The sequence below is a fragment of the Hylobates moloch genome, unplaced genomic scaffold, assembly GCF_009828535.3.
Source record: "Hylobates moloch isolate HMO894 unplaced genomic scaffold, HMol_V3 SCAFFOLD_3, whole genome shotgun sequence".
In the NCBI taxonomy this organism is placed as follows: Eukaryota; Metazoa; Chordata; class Mammalia; order Primates; family Hylobatidae; genus Hylobates; species Hylobates moloch.
Window position 1 is genome coordinate 165,339,065 of NW_026652278.1, and position 26,352 is coordinate 165,365,416.

The following is a 26,352-nucleotide window of genomic DNA, read 5'->3' on the forward strand; positions in this document are numbered from 1 at the left end:
CATGTTAAAATATCAACCCCAGCGTTTTGGTATTAAGAGGCCAGACCTTTGGGAGATGACGAGGTCATGAGTGGAGCCCTTAAGAATACATTGGTACCCTTATAAAAGAGGCTTGGGAGAGCCTGCTTCCTCCTTACCCCTATCACTATGTGAGGGGGACATACAACACGGCACCATCTATGAAGAGTGGGCCCTCAGCAGACACCTAATCTGCTGGCTTCTTGATCTTGGACTTCCCAACCTCCAGAACTATGAACAATGAATTCTCTGTTCTTTATAAATTATCCAGTCTAAGATACTTCGTTATAGCAGGCTGAACAAACTAAGACACCCTGTGACCCTGTGTGGCAGGTGGTGACCTCCTGTCTAAGACCTATCAGTATAATAAACTTTGTTTCCTTGTGCCTCTCCTGTGTGTCCTCTTGCGGTCTCACCTGTGACCATCACAGAAAAGCTCACAGAACAGAGGAGTTCTAATAACTGTTGGCTTTAGCAACATGGAGGTCACTGGTATCTTGGAGCTATTTGTTATTTATATTTAATAAATATGTAATTAGCTAGGAGATATTACATTAATAAATGGATATTTAGATTAATTTTATTCCATCTGTGGGGCCTTTGGTCACAAAACCTCAAATGAGAACCATGAAGGCATGAACGTGACTCACAGGGATGGAGTTAGACTTCTAACAGGCCCTGGAGTGGGAACTAATGCTTTATCAGTAGCTAACATCAGTGCTTTAAATGAGCTCTGTTACAATGTTGTAACGTATACACTATTTTGCCCAGTTCACAGCCTAACTCAGAAAGCCTGACTCACAGAATTAAGGTCATACAGCTCCTAAAGCACGTCACTAAATTCAAATCCAGTTCTGATTCGGCAGTCTATGCTGTTTCAACCTATCCTGTACTCTCCAGTAATAACATAAAATAGAATGATTAAAGAAGGTTAATCTGAATTATCTGGGAATCAAATCTGGGTCCCTCAACTCCCTGAAAGTATTATTTCCTAGTAACCCATGCCAAAAAAATAAGTCAATAAGACATATTCCTATAATGCTTGGGAAGAAATCTCTATTTACCAGAAAGAAGTCCTCAGATTAAAAAATATCTGATAGTTACATATGATCTTAATAGTAGTTCTGCAAACTTGATTAAATATTTAAGCTTCCAATTGTAGTTGGATCTTATCCCTCTTTTCCCATTGGGCAGAAAATATTTAGAAAAGCTACACTAGCCAAAACCAGGTTAACTTCTTTTAACAGCTACCTAATGACTTCAGTCAGTATTATTGTTTAAAATTAATAGGCTACATTTAACAAAAACTTTATATTATTACATTTCTTCTCAAAACATGTTTAGCAAGAATATCTGGCTACTCATCTTTTTAACGTTGACAACTCATTTCCAATGCAAAAGGGTAAATCCTACTATTAACAGCATTGTTTTTGTGGAAACAGTTTAAGATACTAGTCACTAGCATGATTTTCTAAATATACTTAGCAGGTTTATTTGGCTACATATGAAGTCTCTTTTAAAACCTGACATATTATTTCCAGTGACCTGAATACGGTATTTATCTGAGAAAGCAGAACAGAATAAAGCCTCAATTCAGACTTTCCAGATAGAGAATACAAATAGTATCTAATATATTTTCAACTTTGAAATTATCTATTTCTATTATAGTGTCCTCTGGATCACTGCCCCTGAAAAATAACTGAGCTCCTATTTTAGCAATATATACTCTCTTGAGGTGGTTTCCAAAGATTAGGACACAGAGTTCAATAGAAGCTATGAGAATTCCACTGCAGCTGGCAAACACTGAGGCCTGTCATAGACTTTTCTTGTTTTTCCACATGATGAGCACCTTCTCCACTCCTCTCTTCCATCCACACGGAAGCCAATTCTGACTTGACCTTTGAGGTACCCATGAGAGTGTCCATTCTTCTACCCCTCTGCCATAATACAACCTACTATTGTCTTTCATTCAGTTGAAGGTACAAGTAACTGATAAACACACACACACACAAAAAGGTATTGCTCTCAAGGACATTTACTTAATTTTTAAAAAAGGAATCAAAGCTTGAAATAAAATAATTAAATTCTACTTGGAAAACAAATTAATCTGGTTTTTGCTAGTACAGCTTTTCTAAATATTTTCATCCTAATGGGAAAACATCAGCGTATGTGACAACTACCCTTATTCAAGGCACATGAAGAAGAATAATTCAAAACATTAAAGAAAATACTACAGTTGCAGGGGAAAAAATTTAAATAATATAAACTGGCCAAACCCTAGTGGATCAGATGCTGATCTATGGAAACTGACCAAGGGAAAATATCTAAAGTTCAAATGCCCTTATAATAGCTGTTTTCTGCCATCTTTTGAATGTCTTTCCATGTCAAATCCCTCTTAAGTTTGACACACAGTCTACTTAACAAAAAAAATTGTTTAACACACGTATGATTATGAATTTGAATAATAAAAGCAATATTGTAAAATATGAAGAGTTGTAAGGAAATAACAGAGAAACGTATCCAAGGTTTCCATTAACATCATAAATGCACTAAATGCACTTTTGTGACCTTATGTTTTCCATTTTTGTATTTCTTTCTCTGTGAGTAATGTGTAAGACACTTAAGAGAGGCACAGGTAGAAACACTGCGGCAACAAGAAAAGTCTAAGGTTCTTGTTATCTGGTACCAGTGCTGTGGACACGCCACCTGGAAGGAGAAGCCACTGTTTTTCCTCTGTGAGGACAACACACTGCATCTGTACCAGGTGTTTTATGGGTAGAGTGAATAAATTTTAATCATTCATCTCCCTCTTATGCTTAGATGATCACACAGTGTGGGATCTACAAATCAACACAGGAAAGTCAGAATTATGGTATTCTGTTATCAGAGGAGCCTGTGATCTGACAATAGGTGATCCCCCAATTTTCATATGACACTTGTGTGAAGGAAAAGGACAGAAATCTCCATCAGTACCAACTGTTCTCAGAAAAGGTATAGCCTAACAGAAAGAAAAGAATGAGCACGTTGGCTGCAGAAAGCCCTATTATGGTTTACACATTAAGAAATGGAGAGGAAACGATCCAAAAGAAGTCAAAATTTGAAAATTTCCTGTTTCCAATGTCACAAAAATTACAGAGTAAAAGTGAAATCAACAACAATATGTTAAAGAAAATATTTTAATGTTATATTCACTTAATTTGACATTATTTAATTGGTCTTACACTGAAATCGACACTACTCAAATACTTTTTCAAGAGGAGTGGCCTTCAAGTTTTTCCTTTCTCTGTTATGCAGTTTGACACGATGAAATTAGCAAGTTTAAGTTATCATGTTTTATAAGTTTTTCATGTAAGTGCTACCTCTCCAAACTGGGATTTTAATCTTTTGGACAATCAAAAGGTCTTCATGATAGCATTCTTCTTTCTTTCTTAAAAACAATACTTCAGTAACATTAATCTTTCAGGTGGGTATACAAAGAGTACACCAATGTTGCAAACAACCTGGAGAAAACAAATCTAGAAATTACAATGACACAATGTCACAGACGTAGTTGCCTTCTGCTATGGCGTGAATGTGTTCCCCAAACTTCATGTGTTGGAAACTTAATCCCCAATGCAAAAGCATTGAAGGGTGGAACCTTCAGAAGGTGATTAGGTCATGAGGCTCTGCCCACCTGAATGGATTAATGGTGTTATCTTGGGAGCGGGCTCCTTATCACAGGAATGAGTTTGTTATATAAAGTGCCACCTGTTCTTGCACTCTGGAGCAATCTCTCCTGATGTGATGCCTTCCACCATGAGAAGACACAGTAAGAAGGCCCTCACCAGACACAGCCCTGCAACCATGGACTTTCCAGTCTCCAGAATTGTGAGGAAAACTAATTTCTTTTTATTATAAATCATCCAGTTTGTGATTTACAGCAACATAAAACAGACCAAGATACCTACCCAAAGTACATTCATTCTCCTTTTCTTCTTTGCGAGAAGAATTTCAATATTGTTAGAAGATGCATGTATTTTCTTTATTGGCTTCTATTACAGCCAGGAATGGCAAAAATGCACTTCTACCTGAGGAGATGTAAGGGCAAATCTACTGGGGATTTCAGAGAAAACTTTTGCTTTGGTTTGAATGTGTTAAGGCAACAACCTCCTCTCTCACTATTTTTTCTTCCTTGAAATCAGACATAAAGCTGCAGAACAATCAGCCGTGTTGTGGCAACGAGGAATGAAGCACAGAAGGCCAAACTCTAAAAATGATCAAGTGAAAAAAGCACACGAGTCTGGACATTGATGATATGATGTTGTTCCATGTGGTACCAGCCCTTAAATGCCCGTTGGGGCCTTTTAGTTACTAGAGAAAAATAAACTCCAATTTGCTTTAGCCACTACAGTTAGATTTTGTTACACACAAACAAATCCCATTTTAACTGATACTCTCCAAATAGTGAAATCACCAGAGAATGAAGTAAACTTATTTTATGGTTTGATCATAGCTATAAAAATAATAAATGTCTTCCTAGTATAAAAAAAAAGAAAACCAGAAGCAGGGGAGAAATTTTAGAGAAGGAGACCAAAGAGAGAAGAGTAAAAGCAACATTTTAAAAAGTGAAGGCAAGTAGTAGAGAGGTTAAAGAATGATAGCACTGAAAATCGATGGGAAGCAGCAATAATTTTCATGTGTAGGTTTGTTGTTGTTTTTTAAGAGCTAGGGTCCTGCTCTGTTTCCCAGGCTGGAGTAGAGTGGCACTATCACAGGTCACTACAGCCTTGGATTCCTAGGTTTGAGTGATCCTCCAACCTCGGCCTTCTGAGTACTTGGGTACATGCCACCATGCCTGGCTAATTTTTTTTATTTTTATTTTTATTTTTTATTTTTGTAGAGATGGGGTCTCACCATGTTACCCAGGCTGATCGTGAATTCTTTTTAAATTACAGCTGAGTCATTAGGATGAGTTTATATTTAATATACTTTACTTAACACAATAAAAATTTGAGTTATTAAACTCAATAATGCTCATCTTTAGAAGTCCAGAAAATTCACTTATAGAGGCGGCTTCATTTGTTTAGAATATTAAATAAATGACAAGTTAGTATTCTCTGCTTGTGAAATTTACTGGTTCCCTGTGCATTGCTAGGAAAAATAAAATAACAGAATCAATAAGACATATTATACACTTTATTTATGATATGTCACTACTTGCAATTATTAAGTGATGTATGCTATAGGACTACCTAATATTAATTTAGCAGATAATTTTTTTATTATTATTATTATACTTTAAGTTTTAGGGTACATGTGCACAATGTGCAGGTTTGTTACATATGTATCCATGTGCCATGTTGGTGTGCTGCACCCATTAACTCGTCATTTAGCATTAATAGAATGAAACTGCATACTAAATAAAAATTTTGATTGATATTTTGAATTATTAAACCCAGCAAAAATTATGAGAATTAACTTTATGAGTGTCAGTTTTTAAATAAAATAGAACAGAATATCATTAATAACTTTGGAAGCCACAGAGCCAAATGAGAGAATCACTTCTGCTCGTCACTCAGCCACTATTATTTCGTTATGCTGATTACACAGTCTATGTGTTTGGAGTTTGTTAAACGTTTATTTTTGTGGCAAACAACTATCTTTGCATATGTAAAATGGGGACAACATGTGAAAGGGGAGACTATGAAACCAAAAATTTAAGTATCAAAGAATCAAGAAATGGAAAAATATAACCAATCCTATAAAATGATCCTCCTATATACACTCAATAAGTACAAATACACTTCATGGTCCAGATTGTCTTGAAGATATATTACACATTAGAACATATGCTTTACTGTTGCTTTCTGCACTTGAAACATCTTGATTTGTATCCTCTAGATTGTCAGGTAAGAATATCGTTAGAGATCAGTTGGTCCAGCCTCAGACTAGGGCAATCTTCAGCCCGATTGATCAGATGTGAACACCTCATATGGTCAAAGTGGCTTGAGCAGAGGAAATACACTGTGCAGATAATACTGACTCACAGGTATTAAAGCAATCTACCAGATGGGAAATAATGTGGCAGAAGTGACCTTTAGACATTTACCCTGGAGTGGAGGATGATAAATCCACTGCTCCAAGTAGAAGCAAGTAACCTGCAGACAGAGGGCTTGTCAAGTATAAAATCTTTAATCATTTCAGATATATTACGGATTGGCCTATGGGCTCCAGCTCCAGAATTTTACAACTGAGAAAAAAAATGTAAGGAAAGAGAAATATGTTGTGTTCATAAATAAACTATTAGAATAAATAATTTAAACAAGAGTATATTTCTTATTTATCATTTGATGTTGATTTTTTTAACCCAAAACCTTAACTTGAAACTATTAATCCGTATAAAAGAGCTTGAGTATATTTAAAATTGTGTTGGACAGCCTGTTTCTTAGGAATAACTCTGTATGTCAGCCAATCACATTTTTGGAATCACCCCTAAACATTCCATTGACTTTTATAATTGCAGTTAAAACAGTTCATGTGACATCTGCAAGCAGTTGTTGACAGATGAGAAGATAAGCTTATATGCCATGTATTGTATTTCCAGCTGTTTTAAATTTAAATTAACATTCTTTCGTAATTTCTCATTTTGATGATTATGATGACAAATTCAGGCTTGCAAAAGCCTAGACTCAAACTAGATTTTTGAATAGTTCAAGTGTTTAATTACTTATTAATCTAAATGAAGTACATAATATATTTTCTTGTTTGCACTTGTTTTTACTATCAGTTCTGAGACTTCTCATCCAAGTTTGTCCTCTCTCAGTTCTTTCTAGTTACCATTTCCCAAACAATCAGAGATGGTCAAGGGTCATTCCCACGCTATTAACACTTTTAAAAGCTAGAAGAAACAAAGGTATAGGCCTACCAAAAAAAAAAGAACCTTTATTTATTTGAAATGTGGCTATTGAATAAAGCTTCTTAAAGTATGTATAAAATATAAACACACAACATTTTAAAGGAATCTATCAGCCAAGCAAAGAATGTTAGGTTATAAAGACACAAATCATCTTAACCCTAAGGGTCAATAAATTAAGATCATGACAGTACAACTTTGGAAAGTTACTCCATAGTCGAGGCAACATATTACTTATTAAAATCTTGCTTTACATAAGTCTGAAAGTGTTCTTTTCAGAAACAAAGGTAAAGTTTTAAAATTATAAAACATTTTCTGATTTCCATGGAAGGAAATAAGGGAACAAGAAGAAAAGCAGTGCCCTAGCAAAAAAAACAAAAGTTTTCCCATAAATCCCTACTAGATTTTCTCTTATGGGCAAGAACTATTCAAGGGCAACATTAGCTGCAAAGGACGCTGGGAAGTGAGTTGAGTTTTTTTCTTTGTTTTTTAAACTGGGTACATATGACTTCAAACACAATTTGGTCAAAACTACATTTAAAACCTCCAATTAACACTTTGAATTACACTAAAATAAAAAGGAGCCAATGAACAGAGGCACAATACAAAACATATGATCAAGTTCACAATGAGTAGAAGCAGCACAACTGTGCCCTATATTTCACAGGTGTGGCCAAGGCCACCTACAGAAGAGCCTTACAAGAGAACCAAAGCCAAAGAGAGAGAAGAATATGGGTCAGAAAAGAATCATCGCATCCTGATACTGACACACAGTGGACCAAGCCCTAGCTTAACAACCGTCCTTTATTAAATAAAATATGATGCAACGGCCAAAGATTTATGGCAAAAATAGAAAATTGTTAACATTCATAAAGTTTTAGGTGTGTTTTATTTTGCTTGGCTTTGGTTTTTTGTATCTATCAAAATGAACAACTTAGACATGCTAAAAGTTTTATCATAGTATCAATATTTATAGTTATTCTATTATTTATCTTTAATATTTTAAATTATAAATAGCACAGTAAGTGTTGTATTGTTCTAATATCTCCTGCTTTAATATTTATTACACAGCATAACTGGACAGGAGATGTTTTAACTTCACTGAACATTAAAAACTACTGGCTGGGTGCAGTGGCTCACGCCTGTAATCCCAGCACTTTGGGAGGCCGAGGTGGGTGGATCACAAGGTCAGGAGATCAAGACCATCCTGGCTAACATGGTGAAACCCCATCTCTACTAAAAAAAATACAAAAAATTAGCTGGGCGTGGTGGCGGGTGCCTGTAGTCCCAGCAACTCAGGAGGCTGAGGCAGGAGAATGGCATGAACCCAGGAGGCAGAACTTGCAGTGAGCCGAGATCACGCCACTGCACTCCAGCCTGGCCGAGAGAGCGAGACTCCATCTCAAACAAACAAACAAACAAAAAACTACTGCATGGGCTTTGAAATAGCTATGTAACTAGTTGTTATTTTCTGCTCCGGTCTAAGTTCTTGTCTATATTCATATACCATAACAAATGAGTTACTATTGTCTATATAAAACTTTTAAATACCTAAAACACTTTATATCTTGGAATCTTACAGAATTGGAATTTCACTGAATCTTATAGAACTGTTTTCCTCAGATTTTATATAATACCTAAATACTGGCTTATAGGCAATAACTAGCTAAATAATAAACAAATATTATGAAGTGACATATAGACATATAAAAGCAATTCTTGTTATATATAGGCCAGGCACCGTGGCTCACACCTGTAATCCCAGCACTTTTGGTTTCCTCAGATTTTATATAATACCTAAATACTGGCTTATAGGCAATAATTAGCTAAATAATAAATATTATGAAGTGACATATAGACATATAAAAGCAATTCTTGTTATATATAGGCCAGGCGCCGTGGCTCACACCTGTAATCCCAGCACTTTGGGAGGCCAAGGCAGGCGGATTACGAGGTCAGGAGATCAAGACCATCCTGGTTAACACAGTGAAACCCTGTCTCTATGAAAAATACAAAAACTTAGCCAGGCATGGTGGTGGGCACCTGTAGTCCCTGCTACTCGGGAGGCTGAGGCAGGAGAATGGCATGAACCCGGGAGGCAGAGCTTGCAGTGAGCCAAGATTGTGCCATTGCACTCCAGCCTGGGCGACAGAGCAAGACTTTGTCTCAAAAAAAAAAAAAAAAAAAAAAAAGCTATTCTTGTTATATGTAGAGGATCTATTTTATAGTCAAAATATGCCTAAATATCTGGTTCTTCAGCTTATTTTACTTGAAGGTATAACCAAATTCTAAAATAATCTTTCAAATACAACAACTTGGTATCTTTTCTGTTTATAGTTCAAAATGAAATTTTTTCCCCACAATTATGATCACTGAGATGCTGAACTTGAATCCGAATAAAGCATAACTAGGAAAAAACAACTACAGAACAGAGGACAATATGACTTCACGTGCTGATGGTTTAGCTGTGGCAAATGCAGTTTTCTCACAATAGACATACTTGCTGGCAAGCTCTGACCACTAAACTGTGCTGGAAGTTACACAGAATTTCGATTGCTATTTGCTCACAATTATAATTGGGAGCAAGAAAGACAATGCCAAAACGAAATAAAACACATATTTAGGAAAAAAACAAGTAAATAGGAGCTTTTTCTAGTAAAGAATGCTAGTAGAGGGAAAGTTGTTCCTTAGGATGCCCCCTCGCCACCAAAAAAAGTCTTCAACAGCCAGCCAGAGGCCAGAAATCCCAAATTATTTAACGCTACTACATATATTATAATCAAATGTTCGATCAAGTAGGAATAACCCAATTAAATAATTTTAGCTAAATCATCTAACTCTGATGGCAAGTTATTTTGTTGAACAACTAAAGATTTATAAGGGCTATTGTAAATAATATTTACCTCTTAATTACCACATTCCCAGAATAGAAGTCATGCTTTGATGACTAAACATGGCCCGGCGTCAACCCCTGCTGCAAGACATTTGCTCTGATCTAAGCACCCCCTAGTTTGCATGTACAGGGACTAAACCTTCTCAATTTTCTAAGAATATTTCTTTCTGTCCTCATAAACTCGAGATATTCCCCCTAAAAAAATACTGATTTCAAAATTTAGCAATGGAATAAATCAGTTTGACAACATTTTAACAAAATTTTACATGTTGCCAAAGACTGGCCACCTTCTGCTCCCACCACCAATCAATCAATCATCACAGAACAGGAAAAAATGTCTAATTCTTCAGATTAAGTGCACATGCCATATGCTAGAGTGTATAGTGCTGTATTTATGAATATAGTATATGTACTAAGTTTTTCAAGCCATAAAACTAGCTAATATTACATTAAAATCAAAGCTATCCTAATATAATAACATCATGTATAAATCAAAATAGTGGGAAGATGTACAATTAGAGATGAAAAGACAACAGAGCCAATAGAACCTGATTTTCCAAAAGAATTTAAATTTAAATTTAAGAAAATCTAGTCCCAATATAAATTATAGTATTTTTTATAGGATGATATTTATATAAGCAATACAAGGTGGTGTAAACAATGAATAATTCCTCACCGTGATGGACATAGCTATTTTGTCATTAGTAAAAGTAGTTTGAAGTAAGAAGTTACTGGAAGAAGTTTTTTTCTGGAAGAAGTTTAAAATGTTTTAATTGCAAAATAGTATACTAGAGTACAAGATGGCATAAAAGGAAAGAAAAAAATGTGTAATTTATAAAGAAGATTTGCATAACACGGGTCTAAAATTTTGGTTTAAAAAAGAGTACTACCCTATCTGTGAGCACCAGGGGCACATCATCAAGTGGGGTGAAACACTTTCCTCTGGAGTGAAACATTAACCTCTAAGTTACAAACACTTTTAACCTTCTGAGGAGACCATGCTCCTGGAATGACTGCACATTTTTCCTATTGCACATAGGAAGGGAACTGCTAATGTCAGTGGGAAAGCAAAGCCCCCAGATATGAAAAAAAAAAAAAGATAAAAGGCTCCCTATCGATTTAATTAACTCAAATGTTAATACCTTAGGCTTAGAAAACCAGAAACTGTTCTGGACAAGAATGAACTTAAACAAGGACAGAAAACAATGTGCCAGTGTACCACCAGTGAAATCATGTGTCTTCAGAGCTTTGTGTGCTATTAAGTTGGAGTGAAACCCACAGTAACATGTATTAAAGCCCATGTTTAAGACATCTTGGTCATATTTTATTAAAGAACGACAGCTCTTAAACATGTACATCTTTAACTGGAACTTGTCGCAGTTCTTACTAATGGCAACAGATTGCTTGGCATTTTACTGGGGGTATCTATTAAAACTCTTTTCTAGGCCAGGTGCGGTGGCTCATGCCTGTAATCCCAACACTTTGGGAGGCAGAGGCAGGCAGGTCACCTGAGGTCAGGTATTCAAGACCAGCCTGGCCAACATGGTGAAACCCAGTCTCAACTAAATAATACAAAAATTAGCCTGCCATGGTGGCACGTGCCTGTAATCCCAGCTACTCGGAAGGCTGAAGCAGGGAGAACTGCTTGAACCCAGGAGGCGGAGGTTGCAGTGAGCCGAGATTCTTACTCCACTGCACTCCAGCCTGGGCGACAGAGCGAGACTCCATCTCAAAAAAACAACAACAACAACAAAAAACTCCTTCTAACCCATTCACTAAGCACTAAGCATGCATTTAATACTCATGTGTAATACACAGTGCACCAAGGACAGCATGGAGTTGATCTCGACATCACAGATTTAATTTTAGCTGTACACATATTAATTTATATCATTTCAATTTTTGAATGGAAAATGAAATTATATCTATAGAGTTATATTAAATTTAAATCAGGCATATGTGTCCTCCTCCTTCCCAACGCATTGCAGATATTTAACAGGGGTGTAATGAAGTTAAACTCAACATCAAGGATACATTTAATTAGGAAAATAGCGCAGAAAAGCAAAATTTGAATTTCAGGTGTTTTGCACTAGAGGAAGCCCGAGCATCAGTCTTCTACGTGTGTCGTCTTAACATGACTTGAGGCTGTCATACTAACACTGTTCCTAGTTTTAGACAGATAGAAGAAAAAATGTCAAACCAACATGGCACAAAAAAAATCACCAATTTTAAATATTGTTAATGTTTAATTTACTAAGTTATGTGTCACTGTGTGCTATATTATAGTAACATAATAACTATACTGTGCTCTCATGGACATGAGCACAAAGGTACATTTTTCTAAAGTAAAACAGAATTGGTCTCTAACAGAGCAGGCTTCACTGCTACCAATACTAAAGGAAAAAAAATATTGCATTAAAATTTATGACATCATTATTTGCTTTAATGTGTATCTGAAGCAGCTTCAAATTACCCAATTGTAAGTGTGATGGTCATGACTCGTGAATAATTTTGGCCTTAATAAAATTCTAATTTGGCATGGACAGACACCAAAATTAAAAGAGAGATCTAGGACTCAGAACAAACAATGAATCACTATTATGTTAAAACTAAAATTTGGCTCTGAGACAAAGGGATTAGTTTGTTTTTTAGAGAAGTCATAAATGTCATGACCTGTAAGCAAACATGAATCTCAATAAGTGTTCTCTTTTTCAAAACATAAACTTGGAAGAGGACTTTTAAAAGGATAAGGTAACTAAATACACAAAACAGACACAAACAAAAAGAAAGAATTAAAAATATTCCATGTAGGCAATGATATTATAGTAAATTAAACCACAGTGATTTTAGCCTCGCATCTGGTATCTGATATTAACTAGCTACTTTCAAGAAACTTTGAGTGAGTGGAAATAACAATCCCTTTTACAGGTTATAGGAATTCAGTCACGGGATTCATGGCAGCTGTGTGGTCACTTCAGTTAAAAGAGAGTCAAGACCATTTTCTTTAACATTTCAGTCTGATTGCCAAATTCATCCACTCTTGGGGCAGGGAGGGACGTGGAGGGGCTAATTTAATTGTAAACAAAGACAAGGGAAGGTGAACTGTTTTTACTATTGTTCACCAAGTGAACTATTTGGTAAAATCATTACCAACACATCCTTTTAGGTAAGGTAATTACGTTTGTCATTTCAGGAACAGGGCATTAAACTTTGAACACTGCTTGGCTGAAGCAGATTAAGTAGTCGGCTTCCCATACCCTATTCAATTACCACAAGGGAGAAAGCGCTGGCTGTCTCAGAGTGGCACTCACTCACACGCATGACTCTTCCTCAACTACCGCAATGCCAAGGTCTGATTATTTTCACAAATGTTTCATCCTTTTCCAATATTTTAGCAAGTTGGAAACAAAAGTATTATCAAGTTCAAGACTGTTTCTTCTACATAAAAAGAACATTAAATAAGCAGTTATTTGAATCCTGTTTCTAACAGTAAAAACATAAGCAAAGCACTTGTAAGAGAAAAAGAAATTAAGCTGGAACAGCGGCTCATGCCTGTAATCCCAGCACTTTGGGAGGCCAAGGCAGATCACTTGAGCCCAGGAGTTTGAGAGCAGCCTGGGCAACTTAGTGAGACCTCATTTCTACAAAAAAATTTAAAAAATAGCTGGGTGGGGTGGCATGTGCCTGTGATCCCAGCTACTTGGGAGGCTGAGGTAGGTGGATCACTTGATCCCAGGAGGCGGAGGCTGCAACGAGCCACATTCATGCCACTGCACTGCAGCCTGGGAAACAGAGTGAGGCCTGTCTCAAATTAAAAAAAAATTTTTTTTAATAAAAAAAATTGAAAGAAAAATAAATTAGTGTGACAATGAAAAATTACTGTGAAGAAAATCACATTAAAATGTTAATTTGAATTCTATAATTGGGAAAATATAATAGCACTGAACTATAAAGCATTTTATTATATGCTTACATACAATTCTAATTCTGAAATACAAATATTAATATGAAAATCACTTTTAAAAAGATGATACAGTATCTCCATAGAGATGTGAATGAATAATATAGTATTATCTAATTTTTAATGTACTTACATACTACCTGAGGGTCTATTTAGTGTTTAGTGCTTCGTTCCAGTTCCAGTCAGAAAAAAAATTCTGTTTAAAAATGTGGTATCTGGTCAAAAGTTCTAAAATATCCAACTAACATCTGCACTGGAATCCTAGGGAAGTGAATACTTTCTGGATGTTACTGAATCAAAAAAATATGCTGTCAGCTGTTCAAGAGCTGGGAAGTATGTCCACCACTGATTTTTCATCCCTTTTTCCTGTCTGCTCACCGGCCGCCAGCGCCCCCAGCACGGTAGTCTTCAGCACAGGGTAACCACACAAGTCACAGCACTGACTGGCAAACTGACAAAGAGAACCAGCAAACAAAATCAACTATTTGGAATAGACTAGAGTACTCAAGCAAATCAGCTTACTCTCAGAGAAGGAAAGTATCTACTCCATAATTCATCCCGGTGTCCGCATATCTCAGACAGCACACACTGTACTGGTTACCATTCAGGAAGAGGGTCCCATAGGAAAAGTGCAATCACATTTTCCTAAACAAATTCACACGAGTTTAACTCTGGCATATAGCATTCTACCATTAAGTTTTCTTTATATTATCCTCAGTGAAATTGTTGATATTTTAGGTATTCTGTGATGATTTCATTGTAAATTTAGAATGCATATTTATTTTTTGTGGCAATAATATAGATGATATATTTACACATCAAAGTAGCAACATTAGCATGTTTCATTAATAAACATTTAAACTGGAAAATGTGTAAGCTCTGAATATATTCAAGATGAGTTCATATTAAATTATATGGCATTATAAAAAGCTTATGTGTACCAAAGTCCTTTTCAGCCAAATGACCTAAGTATGAATGAAGCCCTTAAGGAGAGAGCATCATCCCAGATTCTTTGGTATGGTGTGGTCTATGGACACCTGTGCTGCCCTCCAGGAGAGGAACAAACCCAGGCACCCAGGGGAAGTGGGAACATATTATAGGCAGAACTACAGTATGTAGCCTCCAGACACTGAATGATTAAACATCCTGCATTTCCTTCACCTGTTTCAAAATCAAACATCAGTATTACATCCTCTTGCTATATTTTAGAAATTGGGAAAATTGTCAGTAAGCCTATAATTTTAAAAATTTAATAAATTAGTTGCAAGGTGCTGAAGAATCACACTTATGTCATATGTCTAGGACATAATACTTACATGCTATATTCTGTTTGTTTTCTGATCATGAAGACTATCTATTTAACACAAATTTACAGAAAGTTTACTACATGCCAATCATGGTTCCAAGGGCTTTATATGTATGCACATGCTGTTTTTCTTTTTTTTTCTTTTTGAAACAGAGTCTCACTCTGTTGCCTAGGCTGGAGTGCAGTGGCGTGATCTCAGCTCACTCACTGCCACCTCCGCCTCCTGGGCTCAAGCCATCTTCTCACCTCAGCCTCCAGAGTAGCTGTGAATACAGGCACGTGTCACCATGCCCAGTTAATTTTTCTATTTTTTTCTAGAGACAGGGTTTTCCCCATGTTGCCCAGGCTGGTCTCAAACTCCTGGGCTCAAGTGATCTACCTGACTCAGCCTCCGAAAGTGCTAGGATTACAGACATGAGCCACCACACCTGGCCTATATACACATTCTTATCCTCAAAACAACCTGATGAAGCAGGCATTAATTATATTCTGCATTTTGGAAGAGGACTTTTAAAAGGATAAAGTAACTAGGCTGGGTGCAGTGGTTCACGCCTGTAATCCCAGCACTTTGGGAGGCCGAGGCGGGCAGATCACGAGGTCAGGAGATCGAGACCATTCTGGCTAACATGGTGAAACCCTGTCTCTACTAAAAAAATACAAAAAAAAAAAAATTAGCTGGGCATGGTGGTGGGCACCTGTAGTTTTAGCTACTGAGGAAGCTGAGGCAGGAGAATGGTGTGAACCTGGGAGGCAGAGCTTGCAGTGAGCCAAGATCGCACCACTGCACTGCACTCCAGCCTGGGCGACAGAGCCAGACTCTGTCTCAAAAAAAAAAAAAAAAAAAAAAAAGGATAAAGTAACTAAATACAAAACAGACACAAACAAAAAGAAAGAATTAAAAATGAGCATCTACTCATTGTGCTACAAAGAAGAACAGAGAAACCAAGTAACTTGTCCAAGGTCACACAGGTACTAAGAGGCATAGTCAGGACATGAATACAGAAAGGCATGTCCAGATCCTGTGCTCTTATCCACTGCACTGCATCTCTAAACAAGTTACATCACTGACACAAGCAACAGTTATGTGACTGAAACAAGCAGAAATATTGGCAGTGAGTTTTTCCAGGCGCTATCACAGGCAGCGTAAACAGAGTGCATAGGTTCTGCAGTTAGCAAAATAGCTAGCTTTGATCCCAGCCTCTATCACTTATGGCTGCATACTTTACTACTGCATAAAAATAAGAGAAAATGATAATTTAGGGATGAAGTTTTAGGTAAATTAAATTACAAAATAAATGTCTAAATAGAAACTCTTCCAACTATAGAAGTCACAAACCACATCTTTCTGATCTACCCCAAAATGTACATCTTTCCACCTGTCCAAATGAGGACAGGTTGAAGCTGAACTCCTTTAGAAGTGAGTCTTTTAAACTTGTAAGTATCACTTTTTACACAAAGTTGTGCATTTGAATATTTCCTCTTTCAGTATGTCCCTTCTCTAGTAGGTGGCATCTCTTGAGTTTGAGTAAATTATTCCACCATATTAAAAAAAAACTTTTATAAGAACAACTGAAGTATTTATATTGTTTATTTGGTAGTTTACCCACCTCCTCACATCTCCACCCCCACCTTTCTGGTCTCATTGTTAGCAGATTTTAAAAAGTAGGAATTTCCAGGACACTTTAGAGTTATCTCCTTCTCTCTTTTTTCTTAATTGCCCACTGACCTACAAATAAATGTGTGTGCAAATATGGAGATTCTAATCTTGTACACTTTTGATTGTCTAAATATTTTATTTCAATGAACTGTCTACAAATTCTTAACCATGCAAGAAAGAACACATAAGTCACACTTGGCAGTCTGAAGAACTATTAAGAGGTGTATGCACGTATGTGTGTCGGGGGGGCGTCTGTGTATGTGTATCTAAGCATGACCACTGTTTACACTGCTTGCTCTGTTTGGAATGCAAACCATAATGGCAGAGATGTCTATTTCTATACTTTTGTAAATGTATCCAGATAGCACAATGATGGGTGCCTACAGTAAGTCAAAAGTAATCACCACTATCATCACCAGCAATCAGAAGCATATAGAGGAGTTCAAATACCATATATGGGTGGCCACTGTGATGAGAAAGGCAGAGTCAATGCCAGACACTTTAAGAAACCCTGCAGTTGAAAATGGCTTCTGAGAAGCTTCTGGTTGACTTTCTTAGACACTTCTGTGCAACAATGCCAGGTTAAGCTCCTTAAAAACCTCACTTTCAGCATACCACTAAAGAATCTTCATTGGCTCCTGTTGCTTTCAACCCAAACTCAGACTTTCTCTTTGGTTTTCACACTTCCCACCATGTTCCCTTCAGTTTCCCTTAAAGCTCTTGACTTTTGCACCAAAGGGTTTGCTTCTAGTTCCCCAAATATCCCTGACCTTTACTTCCTCTGTACTTTGCTGTCATTCTTCAATATTCAAAATATCCCTCTCTCCCCCATTTCTGTAATTAGCATTTACTCATTTTTAACATTGGGTCTCATATCATTCCACCTTTCCCAGGCCTGCCCCTGCAACTCCCAGAAGGCTAGCCAACAACTGGTGGTAACTCACAAGACTCTCTTACAAAACCACTTACATGGTCTGGATTTATAGTTTGATTCACTTGTAGTATTTTTAATGAGTAAATTTCTTTTCTCCAAAATGCTTATAAACTTGTTATAGACAAGATCACTCACTCTACATTTTTTGCATTACACACTGAACTGTAATTTCCCACTTAGAACTGAAGCTGCCACTAGTGAGAATTGATTAACATGCCCCTGAGTTGAAGTAGATTAAAGAGCAAATAAACCTGGTACTAATGGGTAAAAAAGGAATTAGGAGCATCCATATGGCTTCTTTCTTGAATTCCTGGATTACCTTTCCCTGCCTCTTCCAGGCAGCCACAAGGCAATAAAGCAACGGAGGAAGGTCTATGGAACAGGGCTACAATCCATCTGCTTACCCAAAATGCCTGGAGACTGCAAGAGTCTCTGAACCTGGAATTTTTCTGGAAACCAAGTGCATAGACATATTAATACTCACACCCCAAAAACAAGCAGGACTGATGGCAGCATCATGTAAATAAATACGTTACTATTTTCCCAGTGAAGATTAAAAATATTTAAATTAGAGAATAATGACTATAAATAGCCTTATGTCAGTTCAGATCAGGATTATAGCACCAAATAATTTAAGAAAATATGCTTTTGGGGCCGGGCGCAGTGGCTCATGCCTGTAATCCCAGCACTTTAGGAGACCAAGTGGATCACCTGAGGTCAGGAGTCTGAGACCAGCCTGGCCTACAAGGCAAAACCCTCTCTCTACGAAAAATACAAAAATTAACCTGCTCTAGTGGCACATGCCTGTAATTCCAGCTACTTGGGAGGCTGAGGCACGAGAATTGCTTGAACCCACGAGGCAGAGGTTGCAGTGAGCCGACATCATGCCACTGCACTCCAGCCTGGGTACTAGAGCATGACCCTGTCTCAAAAAAAAAAAAAAAAGAAAAGAAAAGAAAGAAAAAGAAAATGAGTTTTTGGATTTCAAAATTGGAAAAAAAGTATCATGGATAACTCCTAACACCTGAAAGCCACTAAGGCATGAGCAGTACAAGGAAACAGTACTAATCCACTGACAAAGCATTTAATGTACAATTTGATTAATTCCATGATGGATGCCCAATAAAGCAAATTAAATAAAAACAATCTCTGCTTTCTCATGGTTAAACATAAACTCTGAAAAAAAAATTAATCAACCGAGGAAAGAAGCCACCCAAAAAATTTACACTAGTAAGTTTCAGAAAAACAATTACACAAACCTAAAATATTTATAGTAAATTTTATAATTACACTATAAATCAAACTCATCAGCATCTCTCCTTGTTTAAAGTTCTCTGCTATATCTGTTTTTTCTAATGAGAAAAATCAATGATACCTTAATCCACAATTTATACAAATCTGTACTTACAAATATGTGTTTGTAACAAAAGGTAGACTCATATAGTATTTATAAAATGCACTCTACAGGGAATGATGTAACTGGTGAAAGGTGGAACAATATATGCTCAGAAGTCAGAGGAAGTATAATGCTTCTGCCAACTTAAATTTGTTCTTTCCAAATCCACTTATTTGTGAAAGGTCATTTGGCAGAGGTAAAATCACAATCTTTCACTGAAGTTACTTTAGCACAACTTTGAAAAACTGTCAGAAAATCTTGTTAAGCCTCCAGTTAAGCAGTCGTTCTTACAATATTACCATGGATTAGGTCATTTATAATTTATCTTTAGTCAAACGAACACCACGTGGTAAAGCCTGGAAGAAAGTCTGGGTTTATTTCCGTTTGTCCCGTTGTGGGGAATTAGGGCCTAAATAAATGCAACAAGGTGCCCCTAACTGCAAAGTCACACACAGTGCTTTTCTCTGCCTTCCTGCATGCTGCTATAGTGTGCCAAAGGAGACCAGCAGAGGGGCTGAAAGGAGTCTGAATCACAGGCCCAAAGGCCCAAACCCATTACCACATTTCTCTAAAACACACATGCTTCTCGATTTACAATGGGGCTACATCCTGACAAATTCCCCCTGAGTTGAAAATACATTTAATATACAGTAGAGTACCTGTTGTTTACTCTCATGATCACACGGCTGACTGGTCACAGCTCACTTCCATTGTCCAGCATCCAGAGAAAGTATTTTACTGCATATTATTAGCCCAGGAAAAGATCAAAATTCAAACCTTGAAGTATGGTTTCTACTGAATGTGTATCGACTTTGCACCATTGTAAAGTCCAAAAGTCCTAAAGAGAACCATTCTAAGTCGGGGACTGTCTGTATATGCCATAAAACTTTTTTTAAAAGAAAAAAAGGAAAAAAAAATCTATTCTTTTTCCTGGTTAAGTCATTCAAATCTTGGGTTCATCATCCTTAATGAAATAAAATAATGTCCATATTATGGAGGTGCAGTGAAAAACAAAACTAATTTGCAAAGCTCTTTGCGAAGTGCATAACACGTTATGAACATCACAGAGAATTATTATAAAGTCCTACTCTCAGTAAGAACCCCAGGACTGCCAAAGGCAAGCAGGCAAGCACAGTCCCAGGGATTCGGGAAACCCTCATTAGTCTCACTCCAGTACCTCTGTTGGTGAAAACCCCAGCAAGAGCTGAGAAACAGCATTCCAGGTTGGACACATGGAGATAACTAGGAGGCCAGGACTTTCCTCTCAAGAGGAACCGGAACCAGAACTGGAAGTCCAAAATGAAATCTAAATCAACTACCCTCCGTCTTTCTCAACTCAACTTAAAAGGACAGGATTAGAGATCGATGGGTCTTAGACATATGCCACTAATTAATTAACTGCTTTGTATGAAGCAATTTTGATAACTGTCTTGTGAATAAATAGCTACCAATCAGATATTCATAGTTCAGAAGAATATAATGGAGTGGAAATCAAAATGAAAGATGACTTGAACTTTCTATATCTAAAACCTCATATAACCAGCATCACTCAGAGGAATGTCAGAAATCTCTTATAAGAGTGGATGTTGACAAACATACTCGGTCATATACTATAAGAAAAACTGTAAATAGAACAGCTTTGGACTTGCTATTCTCTTTTGTTCCCATCATGTCCAGTTAATTTTACTTTTGCCTGCCTTACTTTTTTGACACTCTCTTGTTTGTGTTAACATCCTTCAGAGAAACATTTTAAGACTTTTCAGTAAGTCATGCAACCACAAATAACTAGAAATAGGAATCCAGTAAATGCAAATATAAGTCAAGGAATAAGGAGATCTTAATTCTATTTGTGATTTTTACCTACAATCTTTTGTATGGCTTTACAGGTGGGCTGAAGGGCTGGATGGCTAACCTTGGTTCATAGCTTGTGTGCTATTTTCGATTTTTTAAATATTAAAAAAGTTCCTAGGTGAAAGTTATGAAAAAATTGCATCTATTGGGATTATAGATATTTAACATCTTCTGTTTACCTTCTGAAATATTTTCTTGGCGTTCATGTAATTATAGAAAATTAACTATTGATTTCTCCCCAGTTCTTCTCTAGTGCTTAAATCTAAATGAGGCGCTTGTACAGGCCACTAGGGAGAGACATAGAGTCTTCACATCAGCTTCTTGGCAGTTGTGTGACATGTTTCATAGCAAGGACACAACAGTTTCACTGAACGCATTAATGACACATGCACTGTCAAGGCTCTATTCACCCACTGGGGAATGACACTCTGATGGAGCAATGAAATACAGCTTTGCGGTCTGTGGAACTCAGAGATAATGTTTCATATGGGAAATGATGTTTCATCACATGGGAAAAGAACCCACATCACATGCAGAATACTAACCCATATTCACCATACAGAATATAAAAATGGTTAAATATGAAAAGCAACATTTGCGAATAAAAATGCATAGTGATTTTCACGGCAATGGTAAAATTTGCCATATCACCAATGGCAAATTTTACATCACCAATGAAGACACTTTTGAAAGTTAAAAATAAGTTAACTTTTTTATCCTCCAATCCCATACCTCCTATACATAACACATGTAAACACACACACACACACACACACACACACACACACACACACACTCTCAGGGTACATTAATTCTAGACTCACCCAGCAGTGAGTGACTCTCATACAGGCTATTGGCTTATCAGGGAATGTTTCTCATTTTACTTTCTACTGCACATTTTCTTACTGTAAACCAAAGTAAGTGACCATAGCCAATACAGAGATGTTGCCTTACTAAATCATACTTTTACTAGTTTTGACTTTGCAGAAATAGCAAATAGGTACTGCAAAATCAAGGACTCAAATTATCAGAAGCGTTATTGAGCCAATTATTACATTTCTGCGGTATTTAAGAACAGAAAGATATTTTCATCACTATAGTTATGGCAATGTAAGTATAGGCACTGAAAATTATTTTTGCGATTCACAGAATGCAGTCTGTTCTATTTCATTTATATTGTTTTTACTCAAGAGGCATTCCTTTAACCCCTATATTAAATTATTACACATTCCAACATTTTAATGTTTTCCCAAAATTTAAATACAAAGGTAGTTTGATTTCCAAAAATTAGTCTTCTCAATCTTTAAGTGTATTTCAAAATATAAATATAAATAAAATATTTCAAACTATAAGGCTATTTATTTTCTACACATTGTGTGTGTGTTAATCAATAGTCAAATTAAAGTTGACTGTAACACACCACAGGTACCTCTCCACTTGCCACCAGTTGAAATAAACTACTGCAGTATAGTTCCAGCAAGGGGTACTGCAAGTGTTTGAACTGAAATGTCGAATATAACTTCTTTAGGAACTCTCTTAAGCATACTCTATATGGTTATGGCAGGTATGAACTTTTTAGATAAAGATATACTCTTTTAGAAGAGCCAGTAAGAAGCCAGGAACAAACACAAATCCTTTTTGAAAATCAGGATGCCTCAAAAGTATTTTGGCAACATTTTCAGGCAAAGGATTAAACACTTCTTTTTTAAAAGAAAACAGAACAAAAAACCCAAACAAGAAAAAAAAAAAAAAACTTAGTTTTCAGTATCTCATGACCAGATTTTAGGAATGAAGAGCTTATAAGGCTGAAACAAGCCTTGCATTGCTTGATTGTGATCTAATGACTCTAATCTCCTGTTACATCTCAAGTCTGACCAACTTCAAGTGAACTCTGAAAGCCCTGGAGCGTGGTTACTAAAGTCCCTGACACTTTTTTTCTAAAGTCGCTCACAGCGCCCGGTGCTCCGCAGAATATGAACACTCCAGGAAAGTAAGGCTGCGTTGACTGATCACCAGTGTCCCAGAATCTGTTTGGAGTCCCATGAATCAGCTGGGGAAAGAAACGAGCATTTCCCGACCAAAATGAACTCATACTCTCCAGAGCCCCGCTGACTGGGCAGGGTTCAAGACCCCTTGGTTGCCCGAGAGGAAACCAGTCTGAAATAGATTTCGGGATCTCTCACTGGGCACCTCTCCGGGCCCTTCACTCGTGTAACTTGCTTGCCTCTCTAGTAACAACTTTCTCTTTAAAAAGAAGAAGAAGATTTTTCTCCAAAGCAGCGTGCACTGAGCTCAGTAACTTTGGATCCCACGTACACAAGCTTAAAGCACACACACTTTCCCCCGCGCAGGTTCTCGGGTCCGCCGCAAACCCTAACGCAAACCCTAACGCAAACTCTCGGGTCCTCCGCAAACCCTAACGCAAACCTACCGTGGCCTCGCCCGCGTCGGGCTCCGCGTCCGAGAGGTCGAGTCCGGACTCGAAGGCGGCGGCGGCGGCGGGAGCCTCGCGAGGACCCGGGAGCAGCGCAGCGGCGAGCAGAGAACACGCCAGAGAGAAGAAGCCCAGCAAGTGCATGGTGGAAGGACCGGGGGTGGGGGACCGGTCCGCTGGCGGGGGCAGGGGTGGGGTCGCGGGCTCCGCTGCAAGGCCGCGGGCCCCTGCTGGTCCCTCTCCCCCGGGCTCCTCCCGGCGACCCCCCTGGGCGAGCCGGAGGCGGCGGGAGCGGGTCCGGGGCTCCGCGTTCCCAACTTTGCAGGGCGCCCTCCCAGCCAGTGCCGGGGAAAGGCGGCGGGTGTCAGGTAAAAGCCTCACAGGAAACCGGACATCCGAGCTCCCCGCATTCGGAGCCCGCGAGGTGAAGCGAGGGCGAGGGAGGACGCCGCCGCGGTCCGCGTCGGTGTAGCTTTTTGGAGAGGCGGGGGGGGACACCAGAACACCCCGCGATGTTCAGCCCCTCCAAACCCGCCAGAGCCCTCGTCCCCCTCCTCCCTCCCCTTCCCCGAAGTGAGAGGAGCCGGGCCGCGGGCGCTGCGGCGGGGGCGCTGGCGGCGGTGCCGGGGGCGGGAGGAGGGCGGCGGGGCGGCTGGCGGCGGCGGGGCCCGGGAGCGCCGCGGCGCAGGAGCCTCCAGAGCGCGCCGGGCTGAGCGGCGGCGGCGGCGGCGGCGGGCGCAGGGGCAGGGCATGACTGACGCGCCCTCTGCCTGCGCTTATGTGAGAGAAAGCGGCCGAGGGAGGGAGCGTGCCGAGCCCGGGCTGCCCTCCCCTCATTCTCCCTCGGAAGCCGTCTCCCTGGAGCTCCCCGTTTCCCTCGCCTCCTCCCCGGCGGCCCCACCTCCCCCGGCCCCCTCTGGATCTCTCCCCCCCCGCCCCCGTCCCCTGCGGGGAGCCGGCAGAGGGGCAAGTTCAGTCCCCGGGCTGGCGGTTGGCGGGACCGGCTTTAGAGGTGATGCGACCACCCTGGACCACGTGGAGCGGGGAGAAACTGGGCACCGTGGGGTGGAGGGAGCCCCCGCTTTATCCTCGGCCACTCCCGAGTTCTTGTCCTGCCTCCCGCACGCCTGGCCCCCGGCGCCCTGCTCAAAGTTTGGAAATGTCTTGGGGGTTCTAAAAGTTCCAAGAGAAGGTCATCACTATGTCAGAGAACCCTATGGGACCTCGGAGGGGTCCCCTCTCTCCCTTGGTCTGTGTAGTTGAAAGTTGCCTGATGACGCAAGAACTGCAGTTCTCAGGATGCAGTGCAGGCTGTTGGGATGGATGCTAGTGATCTCTTTGGAATCCTAAACTTCTGACAGGTGAAGAGAAGGGCCAGACTCTTCGTGGACAGTAAAGAGACACATTGTCAGCTTCTGCAAGAAGTTGGTTTACTTGAGAAAGGGGGTGATAAAGAGAGATGTGTGTGAGGCATATTCCAGAAAGGATGTAACATCCGAAGAAAAGTGACTGCATTTCCCCATTGGAAAAGCACTGGGGTTTCCGTTGGGCTGGGCGCATTGGCTAGCTGCCTCCTTGGGGCAGGGTGAGCAGGTTACAGAGGACCACGCTAAGGGGGTTCAACAGTGTACAGAACATCAAAAGTCTGCCTTTCACTCCCAATCTAGTTTTAAGTACACTGATGTTACAGGTCCATAACATCTTACCGGAAGAAGAGACTTTCTTATCTGGTTCAACTCTAGAAGATTTGAAACTCCTCACCCATAATTTACTTGAAGGCTTAAATATGTCAAAGGACAGGGAAGCTTCCATTCTGTGTGGCTGTTCACTCCCTTTATTGATGAGCAACACTGCTGAAAAGCATTTCCTTCCATCTCTCTATTGCTTTTGACTCCTGGAGTTTTACACAATAAATCTAATCTCGCTTCCACAACTGAGTCTTTCAAATATTTTGAAAATATTTATCATGGTCTCCCTAAGCTAACTTTACTCCTGGCTAAATATCCCTTTTATTCCCCAAGATGACAGTTCCAGTTTCCCCCCTTAACCATACTGTTAGCTTTCCATATTCATGAAGTATGCGGTTGAGAACATGGCTCAGTACTTAGTGCTGTAATGAGCATGCAGAATGGACAGTATGCCTTTGTTGACACAGCCTTGGATTGAGTTTATTTTCTGGCAGCCAAATCACAGTGTTGACTCACACTACCCTTAAAGTCAACAAAATTCCTCAATAATTTTTCATGTGTACTGCTACTTAGTCACGTCTAAATTGCCTTGTATTTGTGGAGTTAAGTTTACTGTATCCAAGATGCTTTTTTATGTACCTTTATGAAATTCCATCCCATCAGACTCGGTCCATGATCCAGCCTGTTGAGATGTTTTGTGATTTGGAACATGGTCAGTGTATCACTCTCTTGCTGTCTTCCTGCTCTATGCATATTTGATCAGCCTGCCATAGTTATCTTCAGACACTGATAGATCTGTGAAAAGAGAACAGCTAAGGGCAGACTGGGGTAGGATTTGAATAGAAGGTGGAGTTTCCATTCAACCATTTGCTATTACAATGATTCTGAACTTTGATTGCACTTGGCATCACAAAAGGAGATTTTGAAAAAACAGATGCTTGAGTACACCTTCTGCCTTTCTGCCTTAACTGGTCTAACTGGAGTAAGGCTTGGACATCAGGATTCTAATAGGCAAACAAAATTGAGAACCACAGGCATTTCCAACACCCACAGGCCTAGCAGCGGGTGAAAACTGGAAAATCAACAAACTCAAAATATATCCAAAATATATTAATATCATATTAACTACTGTATTATTTAAATACAGCAGTAAGCTGTATTCAAACTTCTCACAAAAATGTTATCTTCCTGCTGCTATGTTTTGAGTCAGAAAATGCTGGCAAAAAGTTTACTTGAATAAAAAAAAGGTCTCCAAAAACAATCATGCAGTAGTTGTTTAAGTATGTCTTAAGGTTGGTCAGGCACGGTGGCTCACACCTGTA

At 38.9% G+C, this 26,352-nt stretch overlaps 1 protein-coding gene across 2 annotated transcripts in view; it reads right to left on the reverse strand.

Annotated features, from left to right (window-relative positions):
- VEGFC (vascular endothelial growth factor C) overlaps positions 1-26,352 on the reverse strand; it is a 188,749-nt gene that overhangs the window by 95,088 nt on the left and 67,309 nt on the right. Inside the window, exon 1 of one of the 2 annotated variants that reach the window (XM_032148957.1) lies at positions 23,340-24,094. The exons of the other annotated variant lie outside the window; for it this stretch is intronic. Within the exon in view, the coding sequence (XP_032004848.1) occupies positions 23,340-23,486 (147 nt within the window). The 5' untranslated portion in view covers positions 23,487-24,094. Of the gene's footprint in view, positions 1-23,339; positions 24,095-26,352 lie in introns of those variants that run through there. 2 annotated transcript variants of the gene reach the window in all.